At 43.6% G+C, this 14,615-nt stretch overlaps 2 protein-coding genes across 11 annotated transcripts in view; one reads left to right on the top strand and one right to left on the bottom strand.

Annotated features, from left to right (window-relative positions):
- The window catches only part of LOC109916873 (FA core complex associated protein 100), an 11,263-nt gene extending 9,357 nt beyond the window's left edge, over positions 1-1,906 (top strand). Inside the window, exon 6 of the mRNA XM_048610842.1 lies at positions 765-1,906. Within this exon, the coding sequence (XP_048466799.1) occupies positions 765-896 (132 nt within the window). The 3' untranslated portion in view covers positions 897-1,906. The remainder of the gene's footprint in view (positions 1-764) is intronic.
- LOC125485855 overlaps positions 1-14,412 on the bottom strand; it is a 19,216-nt gene extending 4,804 nt beyond the window's left edge. Inside the window, exons 1-3 of one of the 10 annotated variants that reach the window (XR_007264568.1) lie at positions 12,701-13,347; positions 4,685-4,786; positions 2,198-3,441 (exon numbers count right to left, since the gene is read on the bottom strand). Coding sequence is in view for 6 of the 10 variants with exons in the window: in XM_048610843.1 (XP_048466800.1) it covers positions 3,192-3,441; positions 4,685-4,786; positions 13,875-14,128 (606 nt within the window). In the remaining 4 variants the exon portion in view is untranslated. Of the gene's footprint in view, positions 1-2,197; positions 3,442-4,684; positions 4,787-7,259; positions 8,571-12,351; positions 12,654-12,700; positions 13,348-13,874 lie in introns of those variants that run through there. The other 9 variants (XR_007264567.1, XM_048610843.1, XM_048610844.1 and 6 more) reach the window with 9 other exon arrangements.
- Positions 14,413-14,615: the final 203 nt, after the last annotated feature.

Below are 14,615 nucleotides of genomic sequence, written 5' to 3'. Positions count from 1 at the left end.
TTTCTGATGAAGGGTCTAGGCCCGAAACGTCAGCCTTTCTGCTCCTATGATGCTGCTTGGCCTGCTGTGTTCATCCAGCTGTGCACCTTGTTGTCGCGGATTCTCCAGCATCTGCAGTTCCTACTATCCCCGGTATTAGGTGTCAACTTTTAAGAAAATGCCTACCGCAGTAAGGAGTCTTTTAACGGAGAATTTTCCTGGCATCCTAGAGGCCTCTGGTGGCAGTAGATGATAATACACAAAGCTTCCCATTTTGCCTTTACAGTATATAAAGTTCCAAAGAACTGAAGAATACAGCAGCCTAGCTGGTATGGGACTCCAGTTGCACACAATGTTGAAGACTGTAAATACCCTCAGGGCAACTAAGGATGGGAATTAACACTGTGCCCACAACCCAAGAATAAAGACAAGTTTTTTAAAAATCCCTCTTGTCTTGTCTTGTCTTGGTGATTTAATTCCATGAACAGAATTCCCATCCCAACAAAAATGCAATAAAGTTTGAAATTCCTAAAGCAACAAATTATGAGATTGCTTTTACTTGGTCAAGTTCACTTTTACCCTTGAAGGTGTGTGATCCAGGTGGACAATTGACCAATTTTCCAAATTTTGGGAACGGATGGGAGGATGCAGCAGCTCAGAGTTCTCTCTTTAGACCGCCCAGAATCACATCCCGAATGACAGTCCCATTTGTGTTGCAGAAAGAGCAAGAGATCTCGCTGGGATTGTTCACACTGTAATTCCTTTTGGATTTTGTTTTATTTCAGGGCCTGCTTAAAGAGGTGCAGTCATTGCGTGACCAGTTGTGTGTTAGGGTGGAAATCGATATGACTGATACTGCGGCCAAACTTCTGCAGCTATACAGGCAGCTGAGGAACACCGATTTGGTTATTGTATAACAACTGGAATTGTTCAAACTACTAAGCCTCCTGATGATGCCAAACTGGTTTTCCACTTTATTCTTTAACAGTCTGTAGCTGATGAGAGGGACTTGTTGTGCCAGTTTTAAATTGCTGCCCTCTTGTGCAGTTCATGGCATCAGAAATTGACAAAAAAGAACTTGCATTTTTGTAGCTCCTCACATTCTCAGGAAAATAGCTACATGGCCAATTAATTACTTCCAAAGTGTAGTCACTGTTGTTTTTTTAGGCACATTTGGCATCCAGTTTGTGCACAACATTGATTTCCATTGACCTGTTTAGGAGGTATAAGCTTAGGGATACAGATTGTCCAGGATGTCAGGAGAAATGCGTGCTCTTTGAACAGTGCAATTGGCATCTTTTATGTTCAGTTAAACAAGCGAATGGGGCTTAAGTCTCATGTCTTATTTGAAAGACATCACCTGTGACTGTGTACTGCTCCTCAGGAATCCACTGAATTAGCTGCCTAAGTCAAGTGCTCCAATCCTGCATTGGCCTTGAACCCCTGATCTTCTGACTCTGATGCATGACACACTGTAATCACAAATGTTATAATAGCAGACCTTTTGGCCAAAGATCTGGAATGGTTTGCATATGCAGAGTCACGGCACTTGAAAACAATTCACAATAGAAAGCACTTTGTCACATCATTGAAACATCTCAGAGTTTTATGAAAGCACAAGGAATGACATTGATGGTTAAAATGAGATAATGGATCAGTGCAGTTTGGACTCTATGGACTGATGTATTTCTGTGATATTTGTGGTCTTTGGACTATTTGCATGAACCTCATTGTTAAACAAGAGCTTGCAAAACCTGGTATTCTACAATGATAAAATGTCTGGCCCAGCAGTGTGTCTGGTAGTGTGGCCACAGACATGTGTCAATTATTATGGGAAACTGCTTTTTATCAGAAGGGAGATACAGAAATGTAATTTGATAACAAATGCAGTGTTGAAAAACTTGAAATAAACTTGTTTGTCAATAAATGTTGACTGCTATTGTTAAACAGTTGGTGCCTGCACACAGTAAGTCTTAGACCATGTTCAGATTTGGGCTCCTGAGTGTCAAGTAATATTAGCCCTTGTGGGATGTCAATGCCCATCTAGAACAATAGCCCACTCACCTCCTCTTACTGTTCAACATTCCAAATCAGGTTGCCATGAACCTGGAACCCAATTGAAGCAGCCACATTAATTCTATGGCAGCGAGAGCAGGTTAGAAGCTGAGTATTTTGCTAAAAGTGGCTCACATACAGAGTCTGCAAAAGTTCTCCTCCAGCTACAAGTGAGGAATGTGATGGAACAATCTCCACGTGCCTGGGTGAGTGCAGTAACAGCAACACTGGCCAGGACAAAGTAGCCAGTTTGGTCAGTGTTCCATCACCAGCTCCAACACCTAGTCTCACCAGCAATGATTGCAGTAGGTGCGATTGACAAGATGTTGATAACGCTCACAGGACAAATGCCTCAATTTCTTACACTTCCCACCTGTTGTGTGATTTGCTGTCCAGGTACTGTGATCCTGGAGGTACTTAAAATGGCAGTTTCCGTTTGGATCTATATGAAGTTCTTGGAATAAGTGGACAGGTTTTACAGCCCTCTGGTCAGACTCGAGTAATGTTTCCAGTCGTTTGTGCCAAGAAATGAGACCCATTGATGCACTGTAGCTGTGCAGAGGTTACTCCTTAGTGCCAGGGCTCTAAGATAGGAGACTGGAACAACATGATATAGAAGCCTCTCTCCAAGTTGAGTAAAGATGTTTGACAGAGCTGTACGAGATAGCAAATAGTAAAGAACATACCAGAGTGGAACACATTAAGCTGTGGAAACTGAATGATGGGGCACAGGTCTGATTTAATAAGAGGACAATTTAGGGCTGATAATAATGGAATGGACTTTGAAATACAGGAGAGGGGGAGGCAACATTTCAAAACAAGTGTAACAGTGGGAAGACTAGAGACTTTATGGATGAATTGAATTGAATATCCTTTATTGTCACCTGTACTAGGAGTACAGTGAGAGATAGTAGGTACTGCCGATGCTGGAGTCTGAGATAACAAGGTGTAGAGCTGGATGAATACAGCAGGCCAAGCAGCATCAGAGGAGCAGGAAGGCTGACGTTTCAGTCCAGACCGAAATTTCCTGCTCCTCTGCTGCCTGCCCTGGTGTGTTCATCCAGTTCTACACCTTATTACAGGAGTACAGTGAAACATTTTTACAATGGCTGCCTTTTAATGATGCCATCTTAGGTACAAGTACCTAGGTACAAATCTTACAGAGTAAAATTAAGAGGGGCTGAATGGTTTACCATGCCTGCTAGCATCTTGTGATAAACCAAATCATTTACTTTAATTATAGTGAGAATTTTCAAACACTCCCCTGACAGAGTTGAATGTATGAGTGAGATTTGATCAAGGTTCTTGCTGTCCAGCAGTAACCTCCAATAGCAGAATCTTGTTGAAATGTAGTTCTTTCCAACTGAGCCTGAGTGTAAACTGGTTGCAACTTGAAGCATTTTCCTCCTGCCAGAATAATCAAGAGCTGTTACTCCTGAAAGCAATAGTTCTGAACTCAAATGTACATTTCTGAAATGCTAGCATCACTGGAAAATCAAAATTGCATTATTTTGACACTGCTTCATGAGGTCTCAGTTTTTCTTTATTAATTACTCATTACAGCCTGTGTTTATGCATGAAGAAACATTTTAAGCATTAAACTGTGTCTGACAAACTATTTGATTCAACTTAATCATGCTGCTGAGAAACAAACAAGGTTTGAGCATTGAGTATTGAAAAATTGAGGATAACAAAAGGAAAAATGAATAATTGTCTTTTTGACAAAGTAGCTTAAAATGTTGTGAAACACTTGATAAAGGCCCCTGTAACGAAACACAGGAGGTGTCCTGTACCAGCTGGAAATCCGCAATCAGTAGAAAATACTTTCAGTCACAGTGTGTCTTCCTTCTGCAATTTCTCCATATACAATTTCACTAACTCTCTCCCCACGTTCAAGGGCCTCCTGTAAGGTGTTTTAGGACTTAATTTCCCCCCAGTTTGCTTTGCTTCCTCAGTGTAATTGATCACTCTTCTACCCTGAGACATCCTAAATGAGGAGTGCTATACAAATGCAAGTGCAGTTGTTGGCTGACAGTGTTCAAAGGAGAGAGAGATTAATTGCTTCAATGGGATGGCAATTTCTGAGCTGGTGCAGTTGTGACCATGCATGATCTGAAAGGAAGGGTTCCAGTCAGCAAATTGCTTCACATCTCAAAGTAAGGTGTACAGTCCATGTTCTTGGATTCAGTGATCCTACTGTGAAGCCTTAAAAACCAATATGTATGTGTACATAAGGATTGGGTTTTGTGAATTAATTCTCTTTAAGAGACTTGTAGGTGTAACCTAGGGGTTCTCTCCTTTCCCAGGTTTATTTGTAACTTGCTCCATTTCTTGTTTATTTTTTCTGTCCTTTGGTTCTCCTACACGGTAAAAAAAATCAATGTCCATGGAGCACTGGCAAAGTCCTTGGGGGAATTGCCTTTGTGGCCAGTGGCCAGTGCTTTGATCTTTTGGCTCAGCATTACATTTGAGAGTTACTCATTCACCTGATGTACTTGTTAAGATGAAGCAACTAATTAATTTCAGGTCATTTTCTGGAAGCAATTTTGTACTTTTGAATTCACTGAACAAGCCTGTTCATTGGTCCACAGCATGCACATAGCATTCTACAGCCTGTTTTATTCAGTTATGGTTAAAATAGAGATCTGACCTGTCCGAGTTCCTGACTTGCTCTTTGATATCTTGGTCTTCTTGGGAGATGTCCATATGGTCAGTTCTGTTCAAAGCAGATAAGCAACTAAATAGATTCATCCTTTAAAGAAGTATATGAATGTTTTAGTTCAAGAAAGTCTTTAATGTGATGATTTCTGCTGTTGTTGAACATTACCAGAGATAAATCTTAGATATTGCACTTAATATTTGTTCCTGGGCACAAATCCAAAGCAGCCTGTCCTAAACCAAATGGTGGAAGCAATTGATTATTAGACTAGGAATGATGAGGAAATCTGTTATTAAACGCTACACTTTTTGGTCAGGTAGTAAAGGCAACATTAAGCTCAATCACATCGATCTTTAGGTCCCAGATTCAATTTCTGAGTTATTTATTTCATTAGAGTGCCAACAAGGATGCTATTATTGATCTCATTGACTTTGAGGAAGGGTGTGGAAACTTAACAGAAGTTCCTGTTCCTGATCACTATCCAGCAATCAGCTGCCAGAAGATATGTGCATTTTTTTAGACATCAAATTAAAACAGGAATAACCTTGGCTGCAACCACCACAATGTGCATATCAGAAGACCTTGCTAGAGAGTGGTTGAAGATTCCAACACTGAAGCTGTGCTGGTCATATTATGACAGGTATCCGGGTAAAGCAAACAAAGGCACTTCCACTGAAGTGAACCAAAGAGGAGTGGTGGTGGAGAATCTGGTGTGATGAACACTGTCAAATGTGACAGAGTTAAACAAGGAGTAAACTGCCACAGTTGCAATCAAAGAAGATATCTGGTGACTTTGACAAGTGTAGTCTTGGTATTTTGGTTGGTGTAGAGTGCAGGCCAATGGCATTCAAAGTGTGTGTTTTGGAAGAGAGGCAAACACAACAGGCTGGTGTTGGCATGTTCAATGGACCTTGGATAAGAAAGTGGAGGTTAGAAATTGAACAGGAGTTGATGGAAACAAGTATGGTTTGACAAATCTGCCAACACTCACTGTCAAGCCTTTCAAATAAGGAATGGTTCCTTGCTGAGGCAGCAGAGGGCATCTAGTGCCAAAGGAAAATTGTCTCAGTCACCAGCATCTGCATATGATGGAACAAAGGGGCAGAAAAGCTGCAAGGCTGCTCTAATAAAACTGATGCTTTTAATGCACAACTTGGTCTGATACTGATGAGCACAGATTTAGAAGACCCTGTCAGTGCTGATTCTCGGTCTGTGTTTAATTAGAAGATCACTTTTACAGGGAAATAGAAAGAAAACATCTGCTAAATTGTTAAAAATTTGTATTTAAAATGAGAATTTGAAAACTAAATGCTTTTTGTTTTTAAAAATGCACTTTTTAAAGTCTGCTGATTGTATAACAGGGAATGGTCAATACCTAGTGTATTCTGCTAGCGTAGCAAATTGTATCTCCTTTCAACAGATTGGATTGTGATTAACCAGTTTCAGATGACTCCAACATACCATATCAATGCTTCCAGTCTGATAATCAAGTTGCACTCCAGCTATTCCGCAAACAGATGAATGCGATAGATGGATCCTTTCGAAACCTTGCTGATTTTTTTCTCTCATTGCTACCTGCTGTAATGGCAGTGAGTGTCAGTAGGTGGTGCTATGCCTTTGTTCAAACATGATCTCTCCCTTTCATAGCTGGCCAGCTTATTAATCAAAAAGTGGCCCCTCAGCTGAGCCATCTGTTATTAAGTTTCAGGAAAATGAATGGAACCATGGGGGGTGATCCCAAAAGACCGGTAGTCAAATCTTAGTTTCCCTGGACATAAAATAGACTTTAGCATGCTCTTTCACAGTTCAATAGGGATCCTGGGCATCAGGTTTGACCGAGTTATTGTGGGGCAGAGATAGTAGGGACTGCAGATGCTGGAGAATCTGAGATAACAAGGTGTAGAGCTGGATGAACACAGCAGGCCAAGCAGCATCACAGGAGCAGGAAGGCTGACGTTTCGGGCCTAGACCCTTCATCAGAAATGGGGGAGGGGAAGGGGGTTCTGAAATAAATAGGGAGAGAGGGGGAGGCGGATAGAAGATGGATAGAGGAGAGGATAGGTGGAGAGGAAACTGACAGGTCGAAGAGGTGGGGATGGAGCCAGTAAAGGTGAGTGTAGGTGGGGAGTTAGGGAGGGGATAGGTCAGTCCAGCTTCAAAGTCTCCCCTCCCCCTACCACATCCCAAAACCAGTCCAGCTCGTCCCCGCCTCCCTAACCTGTCCTTCCTCCCACCTATCCCCTCCTCCCACCCCAAGCCGCACCTCCATCTCCTACCGACCAACCTCATCCCACCCCCTTGACCTGTCCGTCCTCCCTGGACTGACCTATCCCCTTCCTAACTCCCTACCTACACTCACCTTTACTGGCCCCATCCCCGCCTCTTCGACCTATTTGTTTCCTCTCCACCTATCCTCTCCTCTATCCGCTTCCCACTCTCTCCCTATTTATTTCAGAACCCCCTTCCCCTCCCCCTTTTCTGATGAAGGGTCTAGGCCCGAAACGTCAGCCTCTCTGCTCCTATGATGCTGCTTGGCCTGCTGTGTTCATCCAGCTCTGCACATTATTGTGGGGCAGTTTGTGTTATCACCAAGTGGTTTCTTTCTTGGGGTTCTCTGATCCTGGTCAGTCCGACATCTGGGGACCCAGCACCCTCTTGAGAAAGGACTACGTTGCTCTTTTGTGACGCTCACTCCACTTGGTCCACAAGCATGACCCCAAGCTTCCAGTGGCCTCTCATTTTAATGCTATCGTTCTCATACGGACACGTCTGTCCTTGGCCTGCTGCACAGTTCTAGTGATGCTCAATGTAAATTTCAGGAACAGGACCTCATCTTTCTATTAGGTACTTTAGCCTTCCAGACTCAAGGTTGATGTCAACAATTTCAGGCAATAAACTCCATTTCATGTTCCCTCCCCACCATCCAACACACAACTTGATTCATTTCCTTGGTATGCTTTGCTTGGCTTTTGCTTTCAGATAGCAGAACATTTGATATGTTACAATTCCATTTTTTTTGTCCTGTTCTCAGCCCACCACTATTCTCTTCGGCCCTGTAATATTAACTTGCCTATCTCATTCAACATTTCCAGCCTTTGCACTCTGTCACAGACCATTCTTTTGTGCTTGAGCTCCAAAATCTTGTTCAAAATCTTTTGCATCACTAATTTTTCCCAGTTCTGATGTAGGTTGTCAACCAGGGCAATAGAGATGACTTTAACCTAAATACTGGGAGCAAGCAACCACAAGGGAGAACATTCCAACTGTATGTCTGACCATGGCCAATCCCCTGGACTGGTTTTGGAGGCAGCCCTTGACTTATTGTTCCAGGAATCCCCTGACTGATGGGTACCTCCATGGATGTTATTAAGGACTACCTACTTAGGAGTTTGCAACTTGGCTGCTTGCTGGACACGCAGCCTGTTTGCTGTGTAAGCTACTGGTATGTGGAGCAGATGAAACTGATGTCACACATTGCCGTATGGCAACATATAAACCACCTTGACTAAGGACTGCTGACCACTGAGATAAGTTGCCAGGTTATGTGACTGCATTAATTGGCACAGATGGCAAGACAGGGATGCTGTGAGTATGCAGGAGGGCACTAAGTGAGCAAGTTCTATGAAAGCAAGTGACCAGCTTGGTCCAATGCAACCATGACTCGGTTCCTGTCAATAGGTGCAAAGTGGTTCTACCACATTCTTTCAATGCAGATCACCAGTGTGCACTGCAATACAAGTCTGTGCTTCCAGAGTACCCTGTCATTGTATCATTGAGGTGCTTTTCAATTCACGAGCTATTCTTCACATGCGAACACCATTTAGCTGCAGATAGCATCACAGCCACAATCGTCCTTGCTTTGATCACTATAGAGATACTGTTCAAAAGAGAAAAATCAAACTTCCAGTTAATGGTTGAAAGATGACAATATTTCACACTTTAAGACATTTAATGAGCACAATTGACTAAACACTATATTAGGTAATAAATTCTTCGGCACTAAAGGTTTACTTGCAACCATTTCCTTTCTTGGTTTGCAAACCTTGAACTTGTCTTTCAAGATGCAACTTTTCCTTGAGACTTCTTCTAGTTTTACCTGGGGGTTGGTTAGCTCAGTTAGCTAGACAGCTGCTTTCTGATGCAGAATGGCATTGACAGTTCAATTCCCATGCTAATTGAAGTCACTATGAAGGTAATGTCCATCTTTTTTAGCTTTATACTTATTTTCCTAATTTTGTTTTACTCATTTGTGGGATGTGGGCATTGCTGGCCAGCATTTATTGACTGTCCCTAGTTGTCCTTGAGAAGATGGTGGTGAGCTGCCTTCTTGAACAGCTGCAGTACACCTGCTGTGGGTTGACCCACAATGCCATTAGGGAGGGAATTCCAGGATTTTGACTCAGCAACAGTGAAGAAACAGCAATACATTTCCAAGTCAGGATGGTAAGCGGCTTGGAGGGAAACTTGAAGGTGGTGGTTATCCCATATATCCGCAGCCCTTGTCCTTCTAGATGGAAGTGTTTGTGGGTTTGGAAGATGTTGTCTGAGGATCTTTGGTGAATTTCTGCAGTGCATCTTGATAGTACACACTGCTGCTACTGAGCATCGGTGGTAGAGGAAGTGGATGCTTATGGATGTAGTGCCAATCAAGCGGGCTGCTTTGGCCTGGATGGCATCAAGCTTCACTAATCCAGGCAAGTGGGGAGTATTCCATCACACTCCTTACTTGTGCCTTGTAGATAGTAGACAGGATTTGGGGAGTCAGGAGGTGAGTTACTTGCCGCAGTATTCCTAGCCTTTGACGTGCTCTTGTAGCCACTGTGTTTATGTGGCGAGTCCGGTTGAGTTTCTGGTCAATGGTAACCCCCAGGATGTTGACAGTGGGGGATTCAGTGATGGATTCAGTGATGGTAACACCATTGAATGTCAAGGTGTGGTGGTTAGATTGTCTCTTATTGGTGATGGTCATAGCCTGGCATTTGTGTGGGTCGAATGTTACTTGCCATTTGTCAGCCGAAGCCTGAATATTGTCCAGATCTTGTTGCATTTGAACACAGACTGCTTCAGTATCTGAGGTGTCATGAATGGTGCTTAACATTGTTCAATCATCGGTGAGCATCCTTACTTCTGATCTTATGATGGAGGGAAAGTCACGGATGAAGCAGCTGAAGGTAGTTGTGCGTAGGACGGAACCCTAAGGAACTCCTGCAGAGATGCCCTGGAGCTGACAGGACTGACGTCCAACAACCACGACCTTCTTCCTATGTGTCAGGTATGACTCCAACCACAGGGGAGTTTGCCCCCTGCTACCCATCGAGTCCAGTTTTGCTAGGGCTCCTTGATGCCACACTCGGTCAAATGTAGCCTTGATGTCAAGGGCTGTCACTCTCACCTCACCTTACGTACATCTGTAATGTAGTACAACTTTTTCTTTACTTTCTCTATTCATTGTACCAAAGATTGCACCTAGGTACTTTGTACTGAAGATGGCACTGTGTGTTGGCTACATTGTACACTTCACACTGTACTCTCGTTCTTTGCAACTTCAGTACACGTGACAATAAACCTAATTCTAAATTCTAGAGGTCCTGCCTTCTCAACCTTGCCTCATATCTGAGGCATGGTGACCCTCAGGGTAAATTCACCACAAATCATCTCTCTTTCGTGTGAGACAGCAGCCCTATGGTCTGTGACTATGGTGATTTTTTTTTAACCTATTCATAGCTGGGCAAATCTTCAACCCAAGTGCAAACTCCCACCATATTCCTGCATGGTGAAATACAGCATTTTGCTTCCTATGACTGCCCTCCCTCTCCCAGATCATGGAAGACTAGCCTTGCCTGAGAGATTCAGGAATACCTTAGATATGCTTCCCCTCTCAAAGCCCACCTTTATGACAAGGTGAAATATATAGGTCTTCTAACCGGACAGAAATGTTGATTATGTTGCCACCACAATTCTATTTTATTTAAGTAGTAAATGGATGGTGCAAAGCACCATTACTTACAGCCCAACATTTTCAACACCTTTTTAGGGACTTCAGAGACTCACAGTCGATCTACTGTTAGAATACAGGCTGGTGCCATTGTCTCTAAGTTCTAGACATTTTTAATCGACCTGTTCAGCCACATTGTGATACACCTCAGGAGCAGGTGGGACTTGAACCCAGGCCTTCTAGCTTAGAAGTAGGGACACTACCACTGCATTACAAGAGCCCTGAGACTCTAAGTTATAAACATCTTGCACCTTCTTCCCCATAAAACATCTGGCCTCCCTTTAATTGTAAAAATCAAACCACCCAGGCTGGTTGCCGGGCAGACCAAAGATATGATCAAATGAATCAATTTGGCCTTAGAGGCTCAATCCTAAAGCATGACAATCTTATACAACTCTAATTGTATATAAGTTCCAGGGTAAGATGTAGAACAGTGAACAAAAACAGGAATGATGTCCACTGTTTGTGCAGCTAAGCTCTAATGGTCCTGAGCTAGATAAGGCCGATGGGAGTGTGTATCTCTTCTACAGCCCTAACTGTCATAAGGTAATTAGGGCTAATCAGGAGATGCAGCCCTAACCACTCTGTTCAAATGTTATAACACACAACTGAAATGCTGGGACCTGAATCCAGAGGCAAGAACCCTCCCACATTCTACTTTACAATTAGCAATGGGATAGGTTTCCCCAGGACATTAATCTTGAAGGTAGTTCCCTGAGGCTGGTCACTCTGCTGATAACTTGCAGTTTGTTGAAAGGACTTGAGTTTCAGGATTTGATCCACTGACTGCAAGGTCTTTTATTTGTTTTACAGATTTAGGTGAATGATTTTGATTCAGGATCTTGATGTGCTTGTGGCTGAGCAGGGTTGAGGCAGACCACCTACACCAAGGAGAGACAACAGGGGATTTGGAATTCTTCCTGACCATGGTCAGACAGTGAAGATCATTTACTTGGCTTTCAGGAAGATTAATTAAAACAGAACAATAGCTTTCTACTGGAAATGCTTAGCTTTATCATGATGTCCTGTTCAACTGTCTATCTCATGAAGCCAATTTTAGGATTAGAGATAGGGCTTTTGGTGCGCTGACAAAGCAGGCTTGTTTCTGTTTATATAAATGCCTCTTGGTTGCAGTGAGAATAATATGGTCTAGTTAGCTGACTCTTGTTCAGTCACGTTCCCCGTCCCCCTCCTTGTTTGTTTCTCCCACACACCGGCTCAATTTGCTTCTGAGCCCTGACCATTGGGAATTCTGCAAGGTTTCAAAATACAAACACCATCACCAGGGCTATTCATAAAATCCAAATTCTGATAAGTTGTGCCTGATCGATGTCTATTTAAAATGTTATAAATCTCGCTGTGCAGGCCCACAAACTACTTAACAGGGTGGATTGATCAATTAGCTGGATGAGTATTGACAAACTGACAGCTTGCTCCACGCATTATTCTGTAAGCTGACCTTTCCCTGTCAGTGTGATGATTCGATTAAACAAATCCCTACCCCCCGCCGACCCAGTCACATCCTCCCGTGGTTCCCGCACTGCTTTCATGTATGCAATAGTGAGAATAAGATGAGAGGGTCTACGGTGACAGTACATCTAGGTACTGCACACAGACACATACAAAAATATCCTTGCACTTCTAATTTCGGGATTGAACCCACTTGGATGGTACAGTGAAGGCCTCTTTGACAACAGTATTACATTCTGATAGCACATTTCCCAGATGTCAGACATCATCCTGAATCTGATTCTCTCGCCTTTAACACAGATCGCCCCCTCGGTCTTGCACTGTCTAACAGCAGCCACTCCCTCCAGGGCTAACCACAGCTGCATACTGTGTACAGGCCTGTTGCTTCTCCTCGGTGCAGTATTTGCAAAACCAGTTGCAACTGCAGTCCTGTCGACTGTGTTTGCCCAAACATTGCCAAAAACTTCGGTAAGATGTTATTGCAAAATGCAGTCTGTGGCAGCTGGAATTTGGTTCAGTCGCACAAAGCATTCAATTCCTACCTCTCCCACTGGGACAGCCGGCTGTTGCAGTTCCTTAAGGGTTAATGGAAATAGTACGAGGGATCCATAACTGCCCTACAGCGGAGGGTCGGTGCAATACGTTGCCATGTCTCTGAGGCACTGAATAAATATTGCATAACCTCCCTGTGTCAGCGTTCATTAGTCCTTGTCAAACACAACCGCGTGATGTGAATGATAAAAGAAAATCCACAACGTACCCCCACAGAGTGGCCCTGTGGGAATTTTCAGACAGCGTTCTGACAGTGCTCTGGGTAGCCCCTCTCTATCTGCGTTTTGCAGATTGTCTCTGTTCATATTAGTTCAGCTCCCTAGGGAGGAAATGCGCTCTGTTTCAACGCTGATACAGGAGCTGTCAGGGATTCCAACAGAGACAACTGTCTGCGCCTTCTATTGTCAAATGAGACGAGAGGGACCGAGAGAGAGAGAGAGAGAAAAAAATCCGAATAAGGTTCTAGTTCCACTTCAGGTTCAAAAATTGGCGGAAATTGTGCCGATCAGTGCAAACCAAAACCCCTTCAACCGGAGCTCATCCATTATTCTCATTATCACCAACCAAGGTTGGGGGAGCAGGCTGAAGCCTCACACAAAAGAGGGGGCAGACAAAACTCACTGGTGAATGCTGAAGCTGTAGCTCAGTACAGTTCAATTGTTATAACTTTCTGACTGTTGCAGACACTTAGTAAAGTCTCCACATTGCGGCAGGAATGATCCTTTCACCAGCATTTTGTTCCCGGGTTAACCCCTACAGTTTTCCAAACTTTGGTCCAACAAGGCTACTTCATTCCCCAGTTTTAACTTTAACAGCCCTTGCCCCGCAAATCTTTTCCTCTCATAGATCCCAGGGTTCAGTTCAATGGCTGTCCGCTGCCCTCCACTAACTGATCCAAGTGGTCATTCTACTTGCACCCACTTAAATGCGCAGTGTTTAAACTCCATGCCATTATAGGACTCCTGCCTGATATTTAACTGGATATTGTTCAGGGTAGAGCTGCTAGTCAGTTTGTATAATGTTGATTTTATATATATGTATATATCATTGACGTTGTCCTTCAATTCAAGGGTGTGTTGGCTGTGGAGTAAGGCTTCTGAGCCCAGCGTTCATCCGCTCCGACCCCTTTTTGTTTCTCCTTCTGTTGTGTTTTACTTTACTTACTTGTTGGTGAAGAGCTTGGTCGCGGTAGCAGCGAGGCCCAGCAGCACGGACTTGTAGCGGTGTCGGAGGCGAGTTTGGGTTCCCAACGCCGTCTGCTTCCAGCGCAGATTCATGGGGGCGGTGGCGGAGGCGAATCTGGGCCCTGTACGAGACCCGGCGTCATCGGCAAGATGGGCCTGAAGCGGACTCGCATAGCAGTGGCAGAGGCAGAGTCGATTTTGGGCTGGTCTGGTACCCTGCAGCATCGGTGGCATCTGCACTGGTGAAGTCCAGTAGGTACTCGTAGTGGCAAGAGCATCGTGGAGGTGAGATGGCACTGAAGAGTGGCAACTTTCCTTCCAGTGGTGAGGGGTACTTGTGTCTGGCCACCATGGCCCATGACAGAGCACTTAACAAGAAGCACTGTAAAGTTGCACACTTCCTTTAATTCTTTATTTTTCTGCCTTTATATTCTATGGTATTTTAACACGGCGCCAGAGAGTGGCAACTCAATACAACACTTTTCACTGTATCTTGTAACAAAATACACATGACAATAAATCCATCAAATTGAAGCCTGTTAGTTACTATTGTAGGTCTCACGTGACTGAACATGCAGATTCTCAATCTGTAATACTTTGGCCACATACAGTCATACCGCAGAACATTCAATGAGATGGAGGAATCTGGATTTTCTTCCCCTTCTTTTCTTCTCTGCCTCATCAGTAAATGTTTTTGGACTCCAATCATGATGCAGCTTGA

Source organism: Rhincodon typus, chromosome 23, assembly GCF_021869965.1.
Source record: "Rhincodon typus isolate 14 chromosome 23, sRhiTyp1.1, whole genome shotgun sequence".
NCBI lineage: Eukaryota > Metazoa > Chordata > Chondrichthyes > Orectolobiformes > Rhincodontidae > Rhincodon > Rhincodon typus.
This window is presented reverse-complemented; position numbering and strand designations above follow the sequence as displayed.